At 45.1% G+C, this 25,020-nt stretch overlaps 5 protein-coding genes across 8 annotated transcripts; all 5 read right to left on the bottom strand.

Annotated features, from left to right (window-relative positions):
• Nucleotides 1-445: 445 nt before the first annotated feature.
• On the bottom strand, nt 446-7,819 carry btbd9 (BTB (POZ) domain containing 9). Its single transcript, XM_028398007.1, has 11 exons — nt 7,679-7,819; nt 7,126-7,334; nt 5,567-5,930; nt 5,014-5,281; nt 4,716-4,935; nt 4,518-4,637; nt 4,308-4,417; nt 3,968-4,157; nt 3,781-3,888; nt 2,797-2,875; nt 446-2,563 (listed from the first exon to the last, which is right to left on the bottom strand). Exons 2-11 carry the CDS (start codon nt 7,308-7,310, stop codon nt 2,369-2,371), a joined length of 1,839 nt encoding a protein of 612 aa, XP_028253808.1. The 5' UTR covers nt 7,311-7,334; nt 7,679-7,819; the 3' UTR covers nt 446-2,368.
• Nucleotides 7,820-9,515: 1,696 nt separating this feature from the next.
• Nucleotides 9,516-11,986, bottom strand: LOC114428935 (uncharacterized). Its single transcript, XM_028397746.1, has 8 exons — nt 11,899-11,986; nt 11,477-11,806; nt 11,110-11,364; nt 10,914-11,030; nt 10,752-10,841; nt 10,649-10,674; nt 10,300-10,362; nt 9,516-10,219 (listed from the first exon to the last, which is right to left on the bottom strand). Exons 1-8 carry the CDS (start codon nt 11,957-11,959, stop codon nt 10,124-10,126), a joined length of 1,038 nt encoding a protein of 345 aa, XP_028253547.1. The 5' UTR covers nt 11,960-11,986; the 3' UTR covers nt 9,516-10,123.
• Nucleotides 11,987-13,414: 1,428 nt separating this feature from the next.
• Nucleotides 13,415-17,005, bottom strand: LOC114428934 (uncharacterized). Its single transcript, XM_028397745.1, has 8 exons — nt 16,887-17,005; nt 16,085-16,195; nt 15,068-15,367; nt 14,705-14,983; nt 14,382-14,471; nt 14,287-14,315; nt 14,078-14,146; nt 13,415-14,020 (listed from the first exon to the last, which is right to left on the bottom strand). Exons 1-8 carry the CDS (start codon nt 16,945-16,947, stop codon nt 13,898-13,900), a joined length of 1,062 nt encoding a protein of 353 aa, XP_028253546.1. The 5' UTR covers nt 16,948-17,005; the 3' UTR covers nt 13,415-13,897.
• A 954-nt stretch (nt 17,006-17,959) lies between these two features.
• LOC114428936 (uncharacterized) lies at nt 17,960-20,033 on the bottom strand. Its single transcript, XM_028397747.1, has 7 exons — nt 19,941-20,033; nt 19,522-19,848; nt 19,160-19,411; nt 18,921-19,046; nt 18,511-18,597; nt 18,371-18,399; nt 17,960-18,300 (listed from the first exon to the last, which is right to left on the bottom strand). Exons 1-7 carry the CDS (start codon nt 19,999-20,001, stop codon nt 18,271-18,273), a joined length of 912 nt encoding a protein of 303 aa, XP_028253548.1. The 5' UTR covers nt 20,002-20,033; the 3' UTR covers nt 17,960-18,270.
• Nucleotides 20,034-20,986: 953 nt separating this feature from the next.
• Nucleotides 20,987-24,362, bottom strand: LOC114428933 (uncharacterized). 4 transcript variants are annotated; one of them, XM_028397742.1, is made up of 8 exons: nt 24,110-24,362; nt 23,296-23,406; nt 22,279-22,578; nt 21,916-22,194; nt 21,593-21,682; nt 21,498-21,526; nt 21,289-21,357; nt 20,987-21,231 (listed from the first exon to the last, which is right to left on the bottom strand). In XM_028397742.1, exons 1-8 carry the CDS (start codon nt 24,168-24,170, stop codon nt 21,109-21,111), a joined length of 1,062 nt encoding a protein of 353 aa, XP_028253543.1. In that variant the 5' UTR covers nt 24,171-24,362; the 3' UTR covers nt 20,987-21,108. The 4 variants fall into 4 exon arrangements, with proteins under 4 accessions (XP_028253543.1, XP_028253541.1, XP_028253542.1 ...); XM_028397740.1 differs by having other exon boundaries at nt 20,987-21,357; XM_028397741.1 differs by having other exon boundaries at nt 20,987-21,357; nt 22,279-22,575.
• Between the last annotated feature and the right edge of the window lie 658 nt (nt 24,363-25,020).

Below are 25,020 nucleotides of genomic sequence, written 5' to 3'. Positions count from 1 at the left end.
TAAAGTAAACCTGCTGAGTTGATGTATTTATCTGCCTGCTTTGAACCCTGGCTTCACTGTAATCCCTTTTACCTGATTACTGTAGACTGAGAACCAAACAGTCTGTTTCTTATCTATTACTTTAAAAAACAAAAAAACAGGGAGCTAACATTAGCCTCAGATTATTTAAGTAAATGATCCACCTGTTACCCTCTGTGTGTTATCGTAGGTAGTGTGGTGTTTCTGTGTTGTCTGCTTCAACAGAAAATGGCACAAAATAACAGCAGAATGGATAAAAGCTAACCCCAAAAACAATAAACCCAAAGACCCTGAAGCAGACACAAAATAAGGACGTGCCATCGCTGCCATCAAGGCATAAGGAGAGGTTGTAGCAGCAGCAGAAACAAACTAAGGACAGTGGTCAGAAAGATGCTAAAACGCTCAGCAACACATTATAACAGTAAAATGTTGATTAAACACACATTTATTAAGAAATATGTGACATGTACGCAATGCTTAAAATAGTTTTTTTTTTTATCCCAGGATGTCACAATGAGTTTTTATCTGGGGGGAAAATAGATTTGCACTTACTCAAATACAATGATACAGCCTGTTATCTGTGATTATATTAGAGGTTCATCTACAAAGGTGCACAGATGGTGTGTTGGGAGTGAGCACCTTGCAGAACGTCCACTCTGTGGTGGATGCAGGACAGCGGTCAAAGCACCAAAAAACACAAGACAGGAATGCTTTTCAGTTTCAAAATCAAACATGTTTTAAAAGTTCCATGATGACATCAACGCCTCCAGTGGGGCGGCATAGCTAAGAGCGCCCAGAGTACGATGAACGACGCACGTCGACTGATCAATCACCACAGTTTGTTCCATCACAGAAGCTTAAAAACAGGAGGATGGACGTCACAACATGTATTGCTCGTATCAAAAACCTCCACTGTGCTCAACACCCCCCCCCCCCTCCTTCACCAAAACAAACAATGTCAGTTGTTTTTAATAATCACATTTTACAGGCAATGTTTTAACAAGAGGCAGTGAAATGCAATAATACGTCAATGGTCAAACGTAATATATTAAGTAAATCTATGCATATACATAAAGTTAGGTGGGGTAGGAGGAGTGTTTTCCACAACCTGAACAAAGCCCCTCTGTTCTTCGTGGAACTGTTAAGGAAGACTTCATCCAACTGCAGGGTAATAAAAAGAAAGCTTATAGAAACATCAGTGTGTCATTCAGGGTCGTTAGCTATTTCAGGTTATGTAACATCGAACAATAAAAAAAAAAAGACAAAAGTGCAACATCAGGACAAAAACAGGAACCACAGCACTGACAGCTTAACTTAAAAACAAACCACGAAAGAGAGTTTAAATTAACACAAACGGCAAGATACCGAGTCCAGCGCCGCAGCACTGGACTTCACACAAAGAGCCACGAGAGCCCAGCTGCAACCTTTTATTCTGAAAGTGCCAATGGTAGCTGCTCACATTTTTACACTTTGTATCCCAGCAGCCCAAGTGCATATATATATAGTACGTACATAATTTTGGTCCGAGCCTCTCAGCCCCAGGTTTCAATATGCTAATTGATTTTTTTTCCCGCCCCCTGGTGGTTTGTGCTAAACTATTCAAGTGCTTAAAATTAAGACACTCATAAATTATTATTTTTTAAATGAGGTATGAATTTGAACTATCAAAAAGTCACACCATGCGTTGGTTTTGGTTTCAGGTGTGAAAAGCCACTGAATGCTGCTCAGCTGTTACTTCATATCCAAATGCATAATAATTGGATTATGTGCTAATTTGCACACAAATGCCCCAGAATGCTGCAGCAGCTCCACAGCTTTGGCAAACGTTTGAAGGATTTACTACCAAAATACGTGACTGCTACTCTGTTAGCTTGATGGTAAGAAAAGTGAGTAGAGTCCTTTTTTTTTTAAGACAGTTTCTTAAAAAAATAGCTTCATATGGACAAAATCCTTTTTGAATTATTACTAATGCACAAAATTCAAACATCAATCGCCCGCCCTGGTCTTACTGCTCTTTGGCGATACAGTACGACCATACTTCAGGCGTGCGCCCCGTCTTTGGAGATTCAACCTTTTTACGATTCTGAAAAGATAAAAATCGAATCTTAGTGGCTAAAAAGTACCTTCATAAAAACGTGACACCCGGCGGATGTATTAGCTAAATTTTCAGTTTCACAACTGGGAAGACTGGAGCCCTAAATGCGGCTGCTACACATACACCAGTCTCTAATGTTGCACTTATGACAGAAGGACCGTGGATTGTGACAATGAGACGATCGCCTTAGCAGCGTTTCAGCAGTGCAGTCTGGATGATGAAGGCTGTGCAAAATGGCATTCTGAGGTTTTCCTCTTAATAGTGTGACTGCGAGGAAGATGAGGAGGAGGAGGAGGGCTGGGTGGGCAGCAGGCTGTGTGTGCGTGATGGTCGTTGAGGTCGTGGCTGCTGGGAGGCAGCGCCAGAGTCAGACGAATCCAGACCAGGGCTGCCTTCACTGACCTCCGTGTCCAGCTGTGCCGGACACTCGAAGTGAACGCAGTGAAACACCTGCAGAAAAAATGACACACACGGATAACGCACAACGTGGACCACACCTGGACCTCGACATTTTAAAACGCATGAATCATGAATTTAATGGTCTAAACTCCAGCCACAACTGTGCTGTTTCCATAAAGACAGGACTTCAACGGTCCTGCTTGGGATTCCGAGGGTTAAGTGCTTGTCTCTGAGCAGCCTACAGCATAAAAAATAAAAAAGGAGACAGTAAACAGTGGTCTCACCTCATTAGCAGTGTTGTGAGTCCCAACTATACGGATGAAGGAAGCAGCCTGCCTTTCAAACTTCAATGTCTGCCATGAGCTGTAACAGAGGACAGTGGAAAAAAAACATTCAAATATGACACATTCTAATTACGTCTGTTTTCCTAACAGGGCTCTGATTAGAGTACAGTGGCTTCAAATGCAAAGGAAAAGGGTTTTGACACAAAGCCTGGAATCTTCTGTTTGTTCAGGCCGAATATTTAGGCCCCGTTCACACTGGAGAAAGTCATTCCAGCTAGAGTAGGATTGAGCACAGACAGCCTTTAAGCTGGATGCGTTCAGACCTATTTTCAAATATGGCTAGCACACACTTGTGTCCGCACTCAATCCGGCTTCATCCAGCATGTTTGCGGTCCTCCAAACCACTAGGTGGCGCCTCGTAATATACAGTGTCCGTTCACGCCGCGGTAGGACCGCGTGTGCGCATGCGTCATGCTGGTTTTTTGTCCCGTGTCGCGACCCGTAAACCGGAAGTAGCATGTCGCTAGCCGGATTCGCTCGCCACATTTGCCACATTTGTGCCAATCCAGCTTGAAATCAAACTGGATACAGCCGGATTCGAGGTGTTCACACAGAAAAAAACACATCTGGATTGATCTGGATGCGGCCGAAGCCTGCTTAAGCCACATTTTTTCCCCAGTGTGAACGGGGTAAAAGTCTATAAGACCAACATCTCTTTAAACAGACATCTGCCAAAAATGAATCTTTGGTCAACAGCAGCTGGGCCGTCTCAAGATCCTTTTAAAGCCGTGTCATCCAGGAACTCATTTTCAGTGTTTCCTTAGAGAGAAAGCAGTGAGGGAGACAGGATATAGAAAAGTGGTGGTGTACAGTTCCTACTGCCTTTAATAACTCACAGTGTACCCAGTGAAACTGCTTCCGCTTTATAGTATGGAAGGAACTGAAATACATGAAGGCAGCAAGGGAGAAGAGGAAGTAACCCACCGACATGCCACCCTGGTGCGGTCCACCACCTTCATCCACTGCTGCTGATTAGTGGAGACTTCAACGTAGTAACTGTAGGAGCGCTCGTCACAGTCCCACAGCAGCAGCCTGAACACACACACACACACACGACAACAATGAGTCTTCAAGCAACGATTCAAGCATTTTTTTCCCTGAACCATCCTACCGTAAGGATCCGATGGAGTAGGGCTGAGCTAGCTGAATGACGATGGCCCCGGAGCCCAGCTGGTGGCAGGTGTACCCGGAGTCCCAGTCGTAGTTGCGGGTGTCACCGTTGAGGAGGGCGTTTCTGCTACGGCTCACGCCCTCGATGACGCTGGCGCAGGCGGAAATAGTCGCCACATTCTCACCGGGAACTGCAAACAGGAAGGAAAGGGTGTTACGATTAAGAAACCTTTATTAGTCCCACAATGGGGAAATTGCATAAAACAGATGCAACAGATGCAACAGACTTCAGAACACAACACGCTCCAGAAAACCACACACGTTCGTTTCAGCCAACATACCCACAAGTCCGTTTTCCAAGGTGAACAGGCGGTTTGTGAACATGCACTCAAATGCCACGAGGTGGAAGACCTTGTTGACGGTGTTGTGTGTTCCCACGATCCGAACATACCTGACACACACACAGAGGAAAATAACATGATAACATCATACAAAGATGTCAGTGTGTGCATTTCTTCCTCAAGGGGGAACGTGGCTTTATTTAAGTTTACCTGCAAACTCGTGGTGGGAAGTACAGATTCTGCCATGAGCGGCAGAGGTACTTAGAGTGGTCCACAACCCGCACCCAGTCCAGCTCATCCATGGACACCTCGATGTAGTAGGAGTAGGATCTGAAATATTTAAAGATAATATTTACTACAGTTCACTACAAGCTGGTTGATTGTCAGGCAGGACGAAGGCCGTCTTACCGGCTGTCTCTGTCCCACAGCAGCAGCCGGATGTGGTTGATGATAGACGGCTGGCCCAGTTTGACCTGGATCCCGGCCCGGCCGTCCTCCTCAATCGGATGTCTGGAGAAGCCGTGGTCCAGGTCATAGTTCTGGGTGTCTCCGTCTAGCAGCGCTGACTTCAGCTCTCCTTTCACCACCTGTGCTCCATATTTCATGGTGGCGATGTTCTCCTCCGGGACTAAACGCCGTCAGATAGGGAGAGATTATTACATGAAGAAAATAAAATGTCCAAATATGTGAGACAAAGGGGACTAACTGAGCATTCCGCGGTAGTTGAGGTCCATATTCCGGCTCTCAGAGCGGGTCTTAATAGCATCCAGCAGGTCATCTGGGCTCACGAGACCGGACGGTCGCACCACATTCAGCATCTCGGTCAGAGTCATGAGCGGCAGCCGCACAGCCATCATCACTTCCTGGGTGTCAGCGCTGTCCTCGTGCTGACGACACCAGCGGCACAGGGCCTGGAAGATCTCCTTTTCACTGGCAGCAAACGAATCCCGCGTGACCACGGTGAGCAGAGCCGTCTGCAAACACAACACCTTCAAATTCATGCCACTAAAACATTTCACATGTAGTTCCAGCTGCCTCCTGAGTTTTATTAATCTTTGAGCCATTACTACAACCTTCTGTTGTCCTCCACTAAACTAAGCTCAACATGTATGAGATGGTTGGAGCAGCATCGCATACCTGCCACTAGAGGTCACTGTTTCACACATTATGCCTTACAGAGTATGGGGCAGTAAATGCTGTACTAATGCAATAACAAACACGCTGCTCCTACACATTTCCATCATCCTGCCCCCACTCACCTTTGAGAGTGTGAGGAAACCGTCCGAGCTCAGCACTTCAGGTGCATGTCTGTCCATGTAGCCACAGCAGGCTGCACTGAGCGTGCTCAGAGAGTACAGGCTGGCCACATCGAAAACCAGGCACACGTTGTTGGTATGGAGGATGGTGCGGAGGAACTCAGAGGTGGAGTCCTCCAGAGGCTGGAGGCCATAGCGGTGAGCCAGACCCAGGAAGTCCAGCAGCACCTCCTCCCGGGCTGAACTGAGGCTGGCACGACCCGTGTACAGGTAGTTTAGCAGCATGGAAAAGGCCTCAGCGCGCGTCTCCTCCAGACGCACCTCCGCCTGCGGTTGGGACTCTTTCATCCCACCGTACAGCAGCGCCCTGAAGGACACACAGCAGGTTTTCTGCCTTTAGTCTCACATCGTACTGAAATACTTTCCTAACAACTGTGATGGATTAAACACTGTAAATCCCACAAATATAAAGAAAAATTTAGTGACGTAGTTTTTTTGTGTAAGAATTCTATTTAAGATCCCCAGAGGCGGCAGTGACAGTCAGACGTTTGTGAGCGCACCTAAAGCACTTTGATGTTTAAGCGACCTCTGGATGAATCCACAGTGTTACGGCTGCACTCTCAAATCCTGTGGTGAATTATTCCTGTTACACATCCAGACTGAGGGTGCACTGGTCGACATGTCTGTATGTGATTTCATTCCTTTTATGTGTGTTTTTATACGTTTACTTATTTATGTCCTGTCCTGTGTGGGTATGGACACGAGTGTCAAATAAAATCATTCAATCAATGACATGTCACTGTGGGCAAAAGCATTAAGGAAATTAGGGAGCTCACAGAATCACTAAAGTGGGCCATCTACAGGGGTTTCAGCTCAAATCTAAAAGTTATTCCATTTGCTGTCACATGAAAAAGAAAAAAATAACATCCAAAGAGCTCATTATGGACTCTGGACAACACCAGGGGCTCTGGTGACTAACAACAGGGGAGGGGAGGTGTAGAGGGTGTCCAGCTCTAAGTTCTGGGGCATCATGTCTAACACCACAGACCCAACCTTCTAAACTAAGAAACAGCTTCTATCCCAGAGCTATCACTCAACTGCCCCATCCCCACAGTCGATACAGCACTCTTAAATTGTACTAATGTGTAATAACTTAAACCATCCTAATCTGTTTAATCTATTTTATGGCATCACACAAATGATATGTTATTATACATTTTACTGCGCGCCATGAATGCCTGTGTATAAATATGAATGGTGTACAATGAGAGATATGAAATGCTGATGTATGTGACACAGGCACACAAAAACGAAACTGTAAACAAAGTGTGTCAACCACAGAGTAATAAAAAGAAGACGTCACAGTCAAAATCTACAACACATAAGCTTGAATCTCCTCTAGGTATTATGACTGAGAATCTTCATCAACAGCTTGAGCTGTAAGTCTGGTGTATGTGATTTGTGTGAATGTGTTTACATTAAATACAGAGTCAGGGGGGCGTTGGTGCTCTAGTCTTAATATTTTTTGGTTATAGTTCAGTGTTTGTAATGAGAATAATGACCTGAAATAGTGGCACCGAGCAGCCAGGATGACCCGGTGCGCCGGGAAGCGCTTCCCCTCCACGATGAAGGTGACGTCGCTGTATTCCTCACCGAGCACCAGAGAGCCCAGCTGCTCGGACAGCAGGTGGATGTGGTCGATCTCCGACACGGACGCCAGTGGACGCAGGGGGTGACTGTTACTCATGGTTGACAGCTGCCAGAGTCACACCTGGTAGAAGTAAACACGTTAAAGTGAAAGTAAACCAAACACCGGCGGAAATAAAGCAGAAGGGTTAGCTCTCACCACGACGGAAGGTTAAGCTAATGCTAAACGCTAAGTACTACTGCACCGGAACCAATCTACTCGATTGCTATTAAACGTCATAATAATAATTATTATAAATGTGCACTTTAACAATGAGAACTGACATTACACGACGGTAAAAAAAATAAGCTAGCTCAGCTGTCTAGCTTCCAGCCCGCTGATCTCGGGACATTTGACACCTGAGCAAACGTTAGCTAAAAGCTAATTAGCGTGTCTTTTCTGTGTTCTCTTCGGATTTAAAAACTTACCAAGCAGCAACCATTCACACCGTATTTCGATGAAGATGAATCCTATGACGCGGCTGTGTCTATTTCTCCGGTATGAAGAGAAGTTCAGCGCCGGATTCACAATCCTTCCAACATCGCACCGATCAGCGGAAACTGCTTCTGGGTCAAGGGACAGGCACTTCCGGTTCTTTCGGCAGACTTTCACAGTAAAAGCATGGAGGAAGTGACGTCATGTTGTATATCTGAGCTGAGCTGTTATATTTCAGAATCAGAATCAGAATCGTGTTTATTGCCATGTAAGTGAAGGGGGTTCACATTACTAGGAATTTGCCTTAGTGATTGGTGCATACAAAGAACATATAATAATTAACATGAAATAAGATAAAACTAAGATAAAATTAAGTAAATAAACTAAAGTAAGGCTAAATTGACATGACATAACAGACATACAATGAACAGAACACAAAATGAATGGCGGATGAAATGGTAAACATAGACCCTTATATGAACAAATGGAACAGTGTAATGATGTAATAATGTAACAGGTACCACATGGGTCGGTGAGGTGGTACTAGTGTGCAAGTAGTGCAAGATGGAGTAAACAGTGCAAATAGTCATCATTGTGCAGTGACTATACTAAAGTGAGCTTGTGAAGTGACAGTGCAGAGCAGTGCATTAATTACAGTTCAACAGTCCAACAGCAGAGGGGAAGAAGCGGTTCTTGTGGCGTGAGGTTCTGGTCTGAATGGACCGTAACCTCCTGCCTGAGGGGAGTGGCTCAAAGAGTCCGTGTCCAGGGTGAGAAGGGTCGGCTGTGATCCGACCTGCACGCCTCAGAGTCCTGGAGACGTACAGGTCTTGGATAGATGGCAGGCTGCAGCCGATCACCTTCTCAGCAGAGCGCACAACACGCTGCAGTCTGTGCTTGTCCCTGGCAGTGGCCCCAGCGTACCACACTGTGATGGAGGAGGTGAGGATGGACTCAATGATGGCCGTGTAGAACTGAACCATCATCCTGGCTGGCACCTTGAGTTTCCTCAGCTGCCTCAGGAAGTACATCCTCTGCTGGGCCTTTTTGATGAGGGAGCTGATGGTGAGCTCCCACTTGAGGTCCTGGGTGATGGTGGTACCCAGGAAGCGGAAAGAGTCCACTGTGGAGATGGGGGTGTCTGTCAGGGTGAGGGGGGGTGATGGAGCTGGCACTTTCCGAAAGTCTACTGTCATCTCCACTGTCTTCTGAGCATTCAGCTCCAGGTTGTTGTCAGCACACCAGGACACCAGACGGTCCACCTCCATCCTGTAGGCAGACTCATCCCTGTCTGAGATGAGTCCAATGAGGGTGGTGTCGTCAGCAAACTTAATCAGCTTGACAGACTGGTGGCTGGAGGTGCAGCAGGTGGTGTACAGGGAGAAGAGCAGAGGGGAAAGTACACAGCCTTGGGGGGTACCGGTGCTGATGGTCCTTGTGTCCGAGACATTCGTCCCCAGCCTCACATGCTGTCTCCTGTCTGTCAGGAAGTCAGTGATCCACCGGCAGATGGAGTCTGGAACATGCAGCAGGGACAGCTTGTCTTGGAGGAGAGCTGGGTGGATTGTGTTGAAAGCAGAGCTGAAGTCCACAAACAGGATCCTAGCATAGGTTCCCGGGGAGTCCAGATGCTGCAGGATGTAGTGAAGGGCCAAGTTGACAGCATCGTCCACAGATCTGTTAGCTCTGTAGGCGAACTGCAGGGGGTCCAGGAGGGGGGGCTGTGATGGTCTTGACGTGGGACAGTACCAGGCGTTTGAGACCCAGAGAACAGACTCAATAATTAACAGAATGTTTGTTAAACACATCTTAATGTTTAATTCAGTTCTGCACAAGTAGCATATTTAACAAAACATCACATACAATCAAACAGGCCTATGATGACATCATGAATATATTATATAGCAATATATTAACAGTGTGAGATGAAACCATGGATACATATGAATTTAACCACCTCTCTGCTTCTTCTTTCATGTTGACACGTTCAGCTCATTTCAGTGGCTTTCATCTACTTTTAATAAGTAACTTCCTCTTAATTTTTTTTCGCACCTTCTCGCTGTCTGTATGCCGTTGCAAAAATGCAATTTCCCCATTGTGGGACTAATAAAGGTTTCTTAATCTTAATCTTAATCTTTCAAGTTGCATTTACTGTCATTTACATGCAGCCTTTGCTCTTGAATACTATATATGTATATATATGTTCTATACCTACAGAAGAAAATGGGAGGATTCTATACAGACATACAGATGTGAAAACATACAGCTTATAACCTTAGCAGCATTTACACAAAGCAAAATGTGTCGAGCTGTAAACATCGTTCATTTATGAAAACCACAAAGGAGAATGTTGAGTTATTACTTCTCCCTTTCACACGCTGTCTTACAACATGTTGCAGCCATTCTGCAGGAGGCGCCACATTGATCACGCGGGTCTGTTACTTGAGGGTAGAATAGACCGGATCAGAGGGATCAGTGGAGGCAGCTCTCACCGTGGTGTATGTCACCGCATCACCGTCACCTGTACTCCGATCCTGTGAGCAAACAGCTGAGTTTAGATGTTTTTTTATGCACACGCTGATGTGCGGCAGTGGCCTCCACGCAGACAGCTTACCCTGGGTTCACTGCTGGTGTTTTTGGTGTAGCTGACGGAGGCGTAAGCAACTTCAGCATCAACCTGCACACAGTGAAGAGCATACATGCTGAGCAGCAGTTTGAATGTGTGCTGTAATCTGCCTTCATACTTCTGGTTTCACACCACTTCCTCTTTCATCCTCATTCTCACTCCCACAAGTGTGTCCCCATCCGGGTTTATGACATTGGGTGTGAGCCCAAACCGGATCTGGGTGAGTTTCTGCTGCAGCCTTTCTCACTTAATGAATGTACCAGATGTCTGTAACATAATATTCTTGTAGCTAAAGTGTCAGATAACACCACACAATGAAAACTCAAAGTCAACTCACAGTGTTGTTTTCTTCTGTTTGATTCTCTGAAGACACACAAAAAACCCAAAGTTAAAGAAATGTCAGGAATCATTTATTAGAGTCTGACCTCTCAGTCTCTCACCTTCTGTCTTCTTTGATCTGACTTTCACTCCAATGATCAGAAGAGCCACAAAAACCACGACAGCACCGATGAGGAACACCCACCAGTAATCTGCAGAGCAAATAACATCAATAAAGCCCAGAGAGTGATTCAGAAGTTACATACTGATGTTGTGTTTTTCACCGTTTAACAGTGCATATTGGCTTCCTGGAGACAGTGTAACATCTGTGCTTTTGTTGTTTTCGCTGGTTTGTGTTGATGTGTGTGTGGTTGTTGATGTCGTTGATGGTTTGTCCACACCTCAACGAAAAAGGAAGCGAACAATTTGTTAAGAAAATGATTTAACTTGAAACAGAACCAGATCGAAATTCGGTCTCACCTGGTTGTCTCTTACATGATGTCAGAGGTTTGGAGCTGCACAGCAGCACGTTGTTGTTGTTGTTGTCTGTAACTTTACATGTAAATGATTCATCCTTCCTATCACTGTCAAAGGATACAGAGCTTTGGCAGGTAGACGGACTTATCTTTGTGTTTCTGGTACTCTGTATCAGCCACTCCACTGTGTGTCTACAGTCTCCAAATGTAAGCACAGAGCAGGTTAAAGTCACCTTATCAGTGTGAGTCCGTTCAGTTACTGATGAAGATGGAGACAAAGAGAGAGAAAGACAAAAAGAGAATTAGAAATAATGACTGTAACATGACTATAAAACATTCTGAGCTGAAAACATGATGATATAAATACTCACTGTCAATCACAGACAGATGAACTACATGGTCTGAACCTTGTTGTCGTCCTGATGTGAACTGTCTGCAGGTGTACAGACCAGCATCCTCATCTGTGACCCGCTCTATAAGCAGAGAACAGTCTGCTGTCAGACTCAGTCTGTCTGATTTGGGCGATTCACAAATCTTTCCAAGAGTAACCAGCTCCTCTGTTTCACTCCGTTTTCGTGTACTGTAGAGCCAGGTGGTGCTGCCACAGCTGGGTTGAGGTTTGATCACATTCTCACAGGGCAAAGTGACGTCATCTCCAACTCTGACAGTGAAGTAGGATGAAGTCCGACTGCTCACTGCTGCTGAGAACATAACAACAACATTATCATTAATGTCACAGTGAGGATGAGTCAATGTGACGAAGCAGCATCACAGAGAGCAGCTGTGTTCTTACCTGCAAACTGAAGCAACAGAATCCAAAACACACACATTTGAATGTGTCCAGACTGAACCATCACTGCTCTGTCTCTGTCTCCTCTGTGTGTGTCTGAACCTGACTCTTAAAATATAAACGTTTCTGCTTCCTGTTCACACTCTGTCACTTCCTCATTATGACTTTCAGCACGTCGTCTTCTCTTTCATGTCAGTTTTTTCTAATGTGATCAGATTGTCTCGAAGGTCGACTCTCACATTTCTGAATTCATGTTAAAGATGTTTATGACCCGAGTTTACGTCAAAGAAAAAAGGTCGACCGCACAGAGAGTTTATGAGGCGGAAACATGCGTTAAAGTGTGAGAAGGTTGATCAAAAAGAATAAAACAGTCAGAACCATAAAGTGTGTTTAAAGATGTGTTAATGCATTTATCACAGCATACAGACAGAAACACACACAGCCAGCAACAACAGCACTGAAACCAGGAGCTGCGCTCACACAAGTGCAGGGAGACGGTGTAACAGTGCCCCCATCAGGACAGTCTGAGCAAATACTGAAAAGCTCAGATACACACAGCAGATTACATGAAGCTGGACTGTTTCACAATAATACAACAAAAAAAAGAAATAAAATGATATTCTGAAAAAAAGAACAGAAATAATCAGAAGTGTAAAGATGAAACACATGAAACACAATTGACCTTGTGTTTCATCTCCATTTTCTCTCTCTGTCCTCACTTCCTGTCCCTCCTCTGACCTCTGTGAAAATCTAAATAATCCCAAAAACACCCTAAAACAGCTTTAAACAAGTAAACAGAGACATAAACGATAACATTCCTCCTCCTGCTTCACAAAGCTCTTTAACTAACCTCTGCCGCCCCCTCTGGATAAAAGCTGTCATTACAACAACACAAAATAAAAGGTGATGTCACGTCATGAGCTGCAGCTGAAGGCTGTTCCATACTCCACGACGCAGCGCACGTCACACTAGGGTGACAACGCAGTTGTGTTGTAAATTGTGAGCACAGTCGTGGTTACCTGGCCTAACAAGCTGATAATGTTCAGGGAAGAGGGCGCACAGCTGACAATAGATAGAAGATCAGTGCAGCTGACTGTAGCAGACCTCTGGTCTGTGTTTAACTCTGTGAACGTGTGGATGACTGTCTGCGATAATACATCCCGTCTCCCGGTGTTTAATGTGCGCGAGCCGCTGTAACACCGTGATCAATACTGGGATTAGTTTTTATCGCCACCTTGTGGACAGACGCTCTCCTCTGTGCGCCGTGTTTCTCCTTCCAGGAGCTGTTTGCCAGCTGCTCATCTAAACTGTCCATCGTAGTTGTACTTCCTCCTTCTGTCTGTGTGTTCTGCACCTGAAGCTCTTGCGCTTCTCCACATTCATCACGCCCACAATAAATTCCGACCAATCACAGCACGGTTGCTGCACAGCCTTGAAAGACAAAGTTCGGCCCGGACCCTGTGCACAAGAGTGCGGAACAGCGGGCGGTCAGAGACAAAAAGTGACGTCATTTTGTGGGCGTAACGTCTGCACGGGGGAAAAAGTTCTTTGTCTCACGGAGTATGGATCCAGCTTGACTGTGATGTGTGTGTCCAGGCCCGATCTAATCTGGAGATTTAGGAGGATTCCCGATGGGCCGGCTCACACCAGTCTGAAGTTTGGGACGACAGATGGGATAAATAATCATTTTGACGCTGATCTGTCACTTGGTGCATTCATTCTGCATTAATCTGACAGCACAGGAAGGGCCAGACTGAAGAAAAGAGAGGCGCTGGAGGACGATGCCGACATGTTTTTCAGAGGACAGACTCCAGCTGCTGCAGGCTATCGTGCAACGTTTGCAATGTCAACTTAGCAAAATGTATTTTGTAGAGCCCAGTATCCAGGTTCAAGCTGAAAGTAATGAACAGAATTTACATCTTCTCTTTTCTAATTCCTCCTCCGTGGAAGAAGCGGGCCGGTTCAGGCTGAAACAGAGGCCCAGTCCGACCCTGTGTGTGTCTCACATGTTTGCTTTGTTGATGGTAGCATAGAGGTCTCTGTGTTCAGCAGAAGAAACCTTCACAGTGCTGTAGGTCACTGCAGCATCTTCATCATCTTCATCATCACTTTTTTCACCCCGGACCTGGAAATGAACATATGAGACATCGAAGCTACATGTTCTTCTTTCTTTCTTTCTCACCTGAGCTTCTCTGCTGCTGCTCTTGGTGAAGCTGATGGAGGCGTAGCAAACTCCACCTTCAGGATCCGCCTACAATGCAACATGTTGAAAATGATAACAGTAAGTGCAGAATAAAAACACACTCTGACAGAAAGAAACAACAAACTGAGCTTCAGGTAGCAGCATCATGACTGCATGCTGGATGAACGTCTGCTGCGTTAAAAACTCACCGTGTTTCCATTCGTCTGCACTTTGTCTCCTGCAAAATGAAAACTTCAGCGTTAAGAGTAAAACGGTTTAAACTTCTTCGTGTGAACTCTCTGACCTTCTGCTCTCTTCCATCTGATGGCTGCAGCAGTGATTAGCACGAGCACTGCTAAACCTCCACCCACAAGGATCCACCACCACCACCGTCCTGCAGGAGACATTCAAACATTTAAAGTGTTTCAGGTTCAGGTTCAGATCAGGGCTTGGGTTAGAAAAGACACATTTGACGAGGTAAATTGTCTCATCTGTCGGCCATTTTGAGGTTTACATTGTAACATGCACTACATATGTTTGACCACCGGGGGGCAGCAGACTCTACTATTACTCAAAATGTCTTTATTCCACATGAAGATGAAGGGATTGTAGACGTCATGTTCTCACCTGTGTTATCGCTGCCAGGATGCTTCCTGAAGCTGACCTCCTTCACTGCTGTCCCCTTCGTCACTCTGCACTTCAGTGTCTCGCTGGTCTTCGTGTTCACAGAGTGAGAGGTTGCAAAGGTCACACTGGCTGAGCAGTCAGACTCTGACGTCTTCAGGTCTTTATGATCTGGATCAATGTCTTCGCCCTGATAGAGCCACTTCACCGTGTGCCTGCACTCCACATACCTCTTCACAGAGCAGTTTACAGTCACCTGCTGCTGGTCCCTCTGTTCAGTCACTGAGACAAAGTCACCTCATTATCTGAAGGACTGGTGTAAAGTTTCAGCATGTTGTGTTTACACTTTATGATGGAAATACTCACCAACAGCAAGAGCCAGAAAAACAGCACTGCTGTCTGATCCATTGACCTGTCTGCAGGTGTAACGACCGACGTCCTGCTCTGTGACCTGCTGTATAACCAGAGAGCAGTCCGCTCCCACGCTCAGTCTGCCTGCTTTACTTTGGGCGTCTTCATGAATCCTCCTGTTTTCAGACAGCGTCACTTCCGTTGCGTTTCTATGAGCCGTGAACGTCCAGGTGATTCTGTCACAGCTGCTTTTATTTTGACAGGGCAGAGTGACGTCCTCTCCACCTGTGAGGAGGAAGGACTTCTTGGATGCTGCTGCAGAAAAGAAGAGACTGGTCAGAAAATGATTCCAGGACTCATCGGGAAACAGAGCGGCGGCCCCTGAACACGACACAGAACATCATCACATGACATTTATTTACATGAGCTTATCCTTCATTCTGTGTGTGTGTGGTCTGTCTGACTGTTGAAGTGGGGACCTGTTGAGCGGTCCTCACTACCTTCCTTCATGTTATGGTTAGGCAGTCAGTTATCAGGGTTAAGTAAGGAATGCACAGTTGTGTAGTTGTGTGTGTGTGTTTGATTCTTTGTATGTGTGTGTGCATACGTGTGTGTGCAGTATGCGATTTATTATACACACACATATGTAGGAAACGTGCAGAGTTTATTTGTGAAGGCTTCAACTTCCTCACACACACACAGCCTCACACACACACGACCGACTCATGAGCGCCCTCTAGGTGAACTGCAGCCAGACAGCAGCAATACACACTGTTATACAAGGATCCACCACCACCATCCTGCAGGAGACATTCAAACATTTAAAGTGTTTCAGGTTCAGGTTCAGATCAGGGCTTGGGTTAGAACAGACACATTTGACGAGGTAAATTGTCTCATCTGTCGGCCATTTTGAGGTTTACATTGTAACATGCACTACATATGTTTGACCACCGGGGGCAGCAGACTCTACTATTACTCAAAATGTCTTTATTCCACATGAAGATGAAGGGATTGTAGACATCATGTTCTCACCTGTGTTATCTCTGCCAGGATGCTTCCTGAGGCTGACCTCCTTCACTGCTGTCCCCTTCGTGTTCACAGAGCAGTTTACAGTCACCTGCTGCTGGTCCCTCTGTTCAGCCACTGATGAAAACATCCAGACAAAGTCACCTGTGTGTGTGTGGTCTGTCTGACTGTTAAAGTGGGGACCTGTTGAGCGGTCCTCACTACCTTCCTTCATGTTAAGGTTAGGCAGTCAGTTATCAGGGTTAAGTAAGGAATACAAGGTTGTGTAGTTGTGTGTATGTGTGTGATTGTTTCTTTGTAATTGTGTGTGCATACGTGTGTGCACGTGTTTGTGTGTGCAGTATGCTATTATACACACACATAGGAAACATACAGAGTTTATTTGTGAAGGTTTCAACTTCCTCAACTTGTGTGTGGGTGTGTGTGAATGTGTGAATGCATGTGTCTGTGTGTGTGTGTGTGTGAGGCTGTGTGTTAGGTAGTTGGCTATAACTATACACACACGTGTTTTTTCCATTTCCTACATATGTATGTACACACAAATGCAAACGCACACACATACACAGCCTCTCTCTCACACACACACACACACACACACACATACACAGACACACGCATTCACACAATCAGTTGAAGCCACACACACACGTCTGTATCTACATACAGACGTGTGTGTGTGTGTGTGGAACTAACAGCTCCGTCCTCCGTCTTCTTTCTGCTTTCTCCTCAGTTAAATGTAACTTACAGTCAGTCAATGATTGATGATCAATAATCGATCATTGTCATCCGAACATAAATGTGCTCTGACCTGTGAGATGAAGCATCAGCATCACAGACAAAAACACTTGACTCCTCCTGAACTCGTCCATCGTGCCTCTCCGTCTCCCTCTTTGTGTTTCACACCCTCGACAGAACTTCTTGCAGAGATCAGCGTTGACTTCCTGTGATCAGTGTGATGTCACTTCCTCATGACGACTCTCTTTAGTTCAAGTGGAGCTGTAAACGCTTTGACTCACTTCCTGATGAACAACATGAATCTGATATGAGACAGAGGTCAAAGGTCACAGCAGACACACAAAGATCACTTCAGTATTTACAACATGAGTTCAGACATGAAAACCGTCAGCGAGCGTCCTACGCTCCCATGATGCATCTGTGACAGTGACGTGTTTGATGTCTAAAAAAAACTAATGTGTGAAGACTGAGGCTGTGAGGTCATTTGTCCCGGAGAACTACAGAGGAAGTGGTTTATAATGTTAATTATTGATCATAGATCTTTAAAAACAGGTAGGTCCTCTGTGTTTTCAGTCACTGTGGACCTTCTTTAAGACTTTTAACCCTCATGAAGAAGTCGTTTATACTCCCACATCGACCTCTCTGAGGAACGTCAGTCTGGTTTAGATCCTCATGTGGAGCACAAGCTGTCCTCCTCAGGGTAACACACCTTCTTTCATGGTCAGACAGAGGAGAGAGCTTTATTTTCATTATTTCAGATCTTACAGAGGATCAATACATTTTAATTGATCACATAGACCCCGCTCAGACTCTGAATCACACACCTTCTAGAGCTGATATTGGGCTGTGGTGTACCACAGGGTTCGGTCTGAGGCCCCTTCGTATTCTCTGTTTGTGTTTGGTCACATCATCCGAACACACTGCATGACTTCATTCATCAGTTCAAGCGTTTCTATACATGCAATAATCAATAATAGATACATGTGTTAAGGTTTAAAGGGGCAAAAAGACGTTAAAGGACCCAAATACAGATGAAGAAAAATCGAGCTTTAATAAACATGAAAATCCTAAAAGGAGAAAACTAACAAACGTACAAACTGAGGAAAGAAAAGTAAAGTGCAACAGTCCATAAAGACAGAACGCAGGGACACGTCTGGACCAAAGACAGGACAACAGGCTGAGGACCACAGGGAAGGACCCCAGACCATCTGACCCAGACCAGGACGAAGCACAAGACTGAAGAGTAAACACAAGCGTTGACCTCCATCAGTTCTGCATGCAGCGAGCAGCTTGTAATAAAACACTGAGGGCCCGGCAGGGACCGGAGGACTGAATAAGGACGGGGGCGGGGCCATCAGAAGGAGGGACCACAGGTCAGGTGGGCGTGGCTGGTCGGATATGAAGGGTCCAAAGGACTCATGCATATGTACGGTAGGACATGTTGATCAGCGGAGGGGTCAGAGAGCATCCTCTTCATCACTACACACCTGTGATAAAACGACACAGTCACTTCCTGTTTAATCTGAACACAAACTCTGGATTTAAATCCAAACTCACCTTGTTTTCATCCGTCTCAGATTTCCTCACTGAGAAGACAGAAGAGCAGAATCTTCACCTTCCACACTCATCATCATCATCATCATCATCATCATCATCATCATCCAGCCAAAGTCTCATTTATGTGTGCGTCACCTCACCTTTAGCTCGAGTCCAGATGTTGACGACCACGACAGCTGAGATGAGAGCAGCTACACCCACAGACCCCACCATCAGCCTCCACCAGCCTGGCAGAGAAGAAGAACATGTTATCACACAGGACCGACTCATGAGCGCCCTCTAGGTGAACTGCAGCCAGACAGCAGCAATACACACTGATGATAAACACCAACAATGTTACACAAAAAGCAAGCCGATTACAACACAGAGAGAAAGAAGACACAACAAAAGAGGAAATAACACAACCCCACAGCCAACCACTGTGAGGCTGTTCTAACACTTTGTCTATTTCCGCCTTCATAGGTTTTTGTGCCTTCAGTACAAAACATGCACAACTATTCTAAAAACAAACAAACAAACAAACAAACACATGGAAGATTGTCGTCGTTACAGTGTGATTGTGTTGAGGGGTCGCTGGTTGCAGTCTTGTTGAAGTTTTCATCCATTTGTTTGTTGTTTTTAGTCATTTGTGTTGATGGAGTTGTAGCCAATGTTGTTGTTGTTTTTGTGTCCACACCTGAACAAGAGAACAACAAAATGAGCCTCTAAGAGAAAAAATGTAAAATCTTTATTTAAAAACATCAAACAAACAGAACCAGATCGAAATGATTTTAAAGGTTTGATTCTCACTTGGTTGTCTCTCACATGGTGTCTGAGGTTCTGAGCTGCACAGCAGCACGTTGTTGTTGTTGTCTGTAACTTCACATGTAATGGATTCATCCTTCCTATCACTGTCAATGGATACAGAGCTTCGGCAGTTAGACTGACTTATCTTTATGTTTCTGGTACTCTTTATCAGCCACTCCACTGTGTGTCTACAGTCTCCAAATGTAAGCACAGAGCAGTTTAAAGTCACCTTATCAGTGTCAGTCTGTTCAGTTACTGATGAAGATGGAGACAAAGGGAGAGAAAGACAAAGAGAATTAGAAATAATGACTGTAACATGACTATAAAACATTCTGAGCTGAAAACATGATGATATAAATACTCACTGTCAATCACAGACAGATGAACTGCATGGTCTGAACCTTGTTGTCCTGATCTGAACTGTCTGCAGGTGTACAGACCAGCATCCTGCTCTGTGACCCGCTCTATACGCAGAGAACAGTCTGCTGTCAGACTCAGTCTGTCTGATTTGGACGATTCACAAATCTTTCCAAGATTAACCAGCTCCACTGTTTCACTCTGTTTTGGTGTACTGTAGAGCCAGTTGTTGCTGCCACAGTTGGGTTCATGTTTGATCACATTTTCACAGGGCAAAGTGACGTCATCTCCAACTCTGACAGTGAAGTAGGATGAAGTCCGACTGCTCACTGCTGCTGAGAACATAACAACAACATTATCATTAATGTCACAGTGAGGATGAGTCAATGTGACGAAGCAGCATCAGTGAGAGCAGCTGTGTTCTTACCTGCAAACTGAGGCAGCAGAATCCAAAACACACACATTTGAATGTGTCCAGACTGAACCATCACTGCTCTGTCTCTGTCTCCTCTGTGTGTGTCTGAACTTGACTCTTAAAATATAAACGTTTCTGCTTCCTGTTCACACTCTGTCACTTCCTCATTATGACTTTCAGCACGTCGTCTTCTCTTTCATGTCAGTTTTTTCTAATGTGATCAGATTGTCTCGAAGGTCGACTCTCACATTTCTGAATTAATGTTAAAGATGTTTATGACCCGAGTTTACGTCAAAGAAAAAAGGTCGACCGCACAGAGAGTTTATGAGGCGGAAACATGCGTTAAAGTGTGAGAAGGTTGATCAAAAAGAATAAAACAGTCAGAACCATGAAGTGTGTTTAAAGATGTGTTAATGTATTTAACACAGCATACAGACAGAAACACACACAGCCAGCAACAACAGCACTGAAACCAGGAGCTGCGCTCACACAAGTGCAGGGAGACGGTGTAACAGTGCCCCCATCAGGACAGTGTGAGCAAATACTGAAAAGCTCAGATACACACAGCAGATTACATGAAGCTGGACTGTTTCACAATAATACAACAACAAAAAAAATAAAAATGATATTCTGAAAAAAAGAACAGAAATAATCAGAAGTGTAAAGATGAAACACATGAAACACAATTGACCTTGTGTTTCATCTCCATTTTCTCTCTCTGTCCTCACTTCCTGTCCCTCCTCTGACCTCTGTGAAAATCTAAATAATCCCAAAAACACCCTAAAACAGCTTTAAACAAGTAAACAGAGACATAAACGATAACATTCCTCCTCCTGCTTCACAAAGCTCTTTAACTAACCTCTGCCGCCCCCTCTGGACAAAAGCTGTCATTACAACAACACAAAATAAAAGGTGACGTCACGTCATGAGCTGCAGCTGACTGTGATGTGTGTGTCCAGGCCCGATCTAATCTGGAGATTTAGGAGGATTCGTGATGTGTCGGCTCACACCAGTCTGAAGTTTGGCAACTTAGCAAAATGTATTTTGTAGAGCCCAGTATCCAGGTTCAAGCTGAAAGTAACAAACAGAATTTACATCTTCTCTTTTCTAATTCCTCCTCCGTGGAAGAAGCGGGCCGGTTCAGGCTGAAACAGAGGCCCAGTCCGGCCCTGTGTGTGTCTCACATGTTTGCTTTGTTGATGGTAGCATAGAGGTCTCTGTGTTCAGCAGAAGAAACCTTCACAGTGCTGTAGGTCACTGCAGCATCTTCATCATCTTCATCATCACTTTTTTCACCCCGGACCTGGAAATGAACATATGAGACATCGAAGCTACATGTTCTTCTTTCTTTCTTTCTCACCTGAGCTTCTCTGCTGCTGCTCTTGGTGAAGCTGATGGAGGCGTAGCAAACTCCACCTTCAGGATCCGCCTACAATGCAACATGTTGACAATGATAACAGGAAGTGCAGAATAAAAACACACTCTGACAGAAAGAAACAACAAACTGAGCTTCAGGTAGCAGCATCATGACTGCATGCTGGATGAACGTCTGCTGCGTTAAAAACTCACCGTGTTTCCATTCGTCTGCACTTTGTCTCCTGCAAAATGAAAACTTCACAGTTAAGAGTAAAACGGTTTAAACTTCTTCGTGTGAACTCTCTGACCTTCAGCTCTCTTCCATCTGATGGCTGCAGCAGTGATTAGCACAAGCACTGCTAAACCTCCACCCACAAGGATCCACCACCACCACCGTCCTGCAGGAGACATTCAAACATTCAAAGTGTTTCAGGTTCAGGTTCAGATCAGGGCTTGGGTTAGAAAAGACACATTTGACGAGGTAAATTGTCTCATCTGTCGGCCATTTTGAGGTTTACATTGTAACATGCACTACATATGTTTGACCACCGGGTGGCAGCAGATTCTACTCTTACTCAAAATGTCTTTATTCCACATGAAGATGAAGGGATTGTAGACGTCATGTTCTCACCTGTGTTATCGCTGCCAGGATGCTTCCTGAAGCTGACCTCCTTCACTGCTGTCCCCTTCGTCACTCTGCACTTCAGTGTCTCGCTGGTCTTCGTGTTCACAGAGTGAGAGGTTGCAAAGGTCACACTGGCTGAGCAGTCAGACTCTGACGTCTTCAGGTCTTTATGATCTGGATCAATGTCTTTGCCCTGATAGAACCACTTCACCGTGTGCCTGCACTCCACGTACCTCTTCACAGAGCAGTTTACAGTCACCTGCTGCTGGTCCCTCTGTTCAGTCACTGAGACAAAGTCACCTCATTATCTGAAGGATTGGTGTAAAGATTCAGCATGTTGTGTTTACACTTTATGATGGAAATACTCACCAACAGCAAGAGCCAGAAAAAGAGCACTGCTGTTTGATCCATTGACCTGTCTGCAGGTGTAACGACCGACGTCCTGCTCTGTGACCTGCTGTATAACCAGAGAGCAGTCCGCTCCCACGCTCAGTCTGCCTGCTTTACTTTGGGCGTCTTCATGAATCCTCCTGTTTTCAGACAGCGTCACTTCCGTTGCGTTTCTACGAGCCGTGAACGTCCAGGTGATTCTGTCACAGCTGCTTTTATTTTGACAGGGCAGAGTGACGTCCTCTCCACCTGTGAGGAGGAAGGACTTCTTGGATGCTGCTGCAGAAAAGAAGAGACTGGTCAGAAAATGATTCCAGGACTCATCGGGAAACAGAGCGGCGGCCCCTGAACACGACACAGAACATCATCACATGACATTTATTTACATGAGCTTATCCTTCATTCTGTGTGTGTGTGGTCTGTCTGACTGTTGAAGTGGGGACCTGTTGAGCGGTCCTCACTACCTTCCTTCATGTTATGGTTAGGCAGTCAGTTATCAGGGTTAAGTAAGGAATACACAGTTGTGTAGTTGTGTGTGTGTGTTTGATTCTTTGTATGTGTGTGTGCATACGTGTGTGTGCAGTATGCGATTTATTATACACACACATATGTAGGAAACGTGCAGAGTTTATTTGTGAAGGCTTCAACTTCCTCACACACACACAGCCTCACACACACACGACCGACTCATGAGCGCCCTCTAGGTGAACTGCAGCCAGACAGCAGCAATACACACTGTTATACAAGGATCCACCACCACCATCCTGCAGGAGACATTCAAACATTTAAAGTGTTTCAGGTTCAGGTTCAGATCAGGGCTTGGGTTAGAACAGACACATTTGACGAGGTAAATTGTCTCATCTGTCGGCCATTTTGAGGTTTACATTGTAACATGCACTACATATGTTTGACCACCGGGGGCAGCAGACTCTACTATTACTCAAAATGTCTTTATTCCACATGAAGATGAAGGGATTGTAGACGTCATGTTCTCACCTGTGTTATCTCTGCCAGGATGCTTCCTGAGGCTGACCTCCTTCACTGCTGTCCCCTTCGTGTTCACAGAGCAGTTTACAGTCACCTGCTGCTGGTCCCTCTGTTCAGCCACTGATGAAAACATCCAGACAAAGTCACCTGTGTGTGTGTGGTCTGTCTGACTGTTAAAGTGGGGACCTGTTGAGCGGTCCTCACTACCTTCCTTCATGTTAAGGTTAGGCAGTCAGTTATCAGGGTTAAGTAAGGAATACAAGGTTGTGTAGTTGTGTGTGTGTGATTGTTTCTTTGTAATTGTGTGTGTGCATACGTGTGTGCACGTGTTTGTGTGTGCAGTATGCTATTATACACACACATAGGAAACATACAGAGTTTATTTGTGAAGGTTTCAACTTCCTCAACTTGTGTGTGGGTGTGTGTGAATGTGTGAATGCATGTGTCTGTGTGTGTGTGTGTGTGAGGCTGTGTGTGTGTGTGAGGCTGTGTTAGGTAGTTGGCTATAACTATACACACACGTGTTTTTTCCATTTCCTACATATGTATGTACACACAAATGCAAACGCACACACATACACAGCCTCTCTCTCACACACACACACACACACACACACATGCATTCACACAATCAGTTGAAGCCACACACACACGTCTGTATCTACATACAGACGTGTGTGTGTGTGTGTGTGTGTGTGTGGAACTAACAGCTCCGTCCTCCGTCTTCTTTCTGCTTTCTCCTCAGTTAAATGTAACTTACAGTCAGTCAATGATTGATGATCAATAATCGATCATTGTCATCCGAACATAAATGTGCTCTGACCTGTGAGATGAAGCATCAGCATCACAGACAAAAACACTTGACTCCTCCTGAACTCGTCCATCGTGCCTCTCCGTCTCCCTCTTTGTGTTTCACACCTTCGACAGAACTTCTTGCAGAGATCAGCGTCGACTTCCTGTGATCAGTGTGATGTCACTTCCTCATGACGACTCTCTTTAGTTCAAGCGGAGCCGTAAACGCTTTGACTCACTTCCTGATGAACAACATGAATCTGATATGAGACAGAGGTCAAAGGTCACAGCAGACACAAAGATCACTTCAGTATTTACAACACGAGTTCAGACAAAAAAAAACCATCAGTGAGCGTCCCACGCTCCCATGATGCATCTGTGACAGTGACGTGTTTGATGTCTAAAAAAAACCAATGTGTGAAGACTGAGGCTGTGAGGTCATTTGTTCCTGAGCACTACAGAGGAAGTGGTTTATAATGTTAATTATTGATCATAGATCTTTAAAAACAGGTAGGTCCTCTGTGTTTTCAGTCACTGTGGACCTTCTTTAAGACTTTTCACGCTCATGAAGAAGTCGTTTTTACTCCCACATCGACCTCTCTGAGGAACGTCAGTCTGGTTTAGATCCTCATGTGGCGCACAAGCTGTCCTCCTCAGGGAAACACACCTTCTTTCATGGTCAGACAGAGGAGAGAGCTTTATTTTTATTATTTCAGATCTTACAGAGGATCAATACATTTTAATTGATCACATAGACCCCGCTCAGACTCTGAATCACACACCTTCTAGAGCTGATATTGGGCTTTGGTTTACCACAGGGTTCGGTCTGAGGCCCCTTCGTATTCTCTGTTTGTGTTTGGTCACATCATCCAAACACACTGCATGACTTCATTCATCAGTTCAAGCATTTCTATACATGCAATAATCAATAATAGATACACG

This window comes from Parambassis ranga, chromosome 24, assembly GCF_900634625.1.
Source record: "Parambassis ranga chromosome 24, fParRan2.1, whole genome shotgun sequence".
Lineage (NCBI taxonomy): Eukaryota > Metazoa > Chordata > Actinopteri > Ambassidae > Parambassis > Parambassis ranga.
The sequence above is the reverse complement of the archived record's forward strand: the minus strand, read 5'-3'. Positions and strand labels throughout refer to the sequence as shown.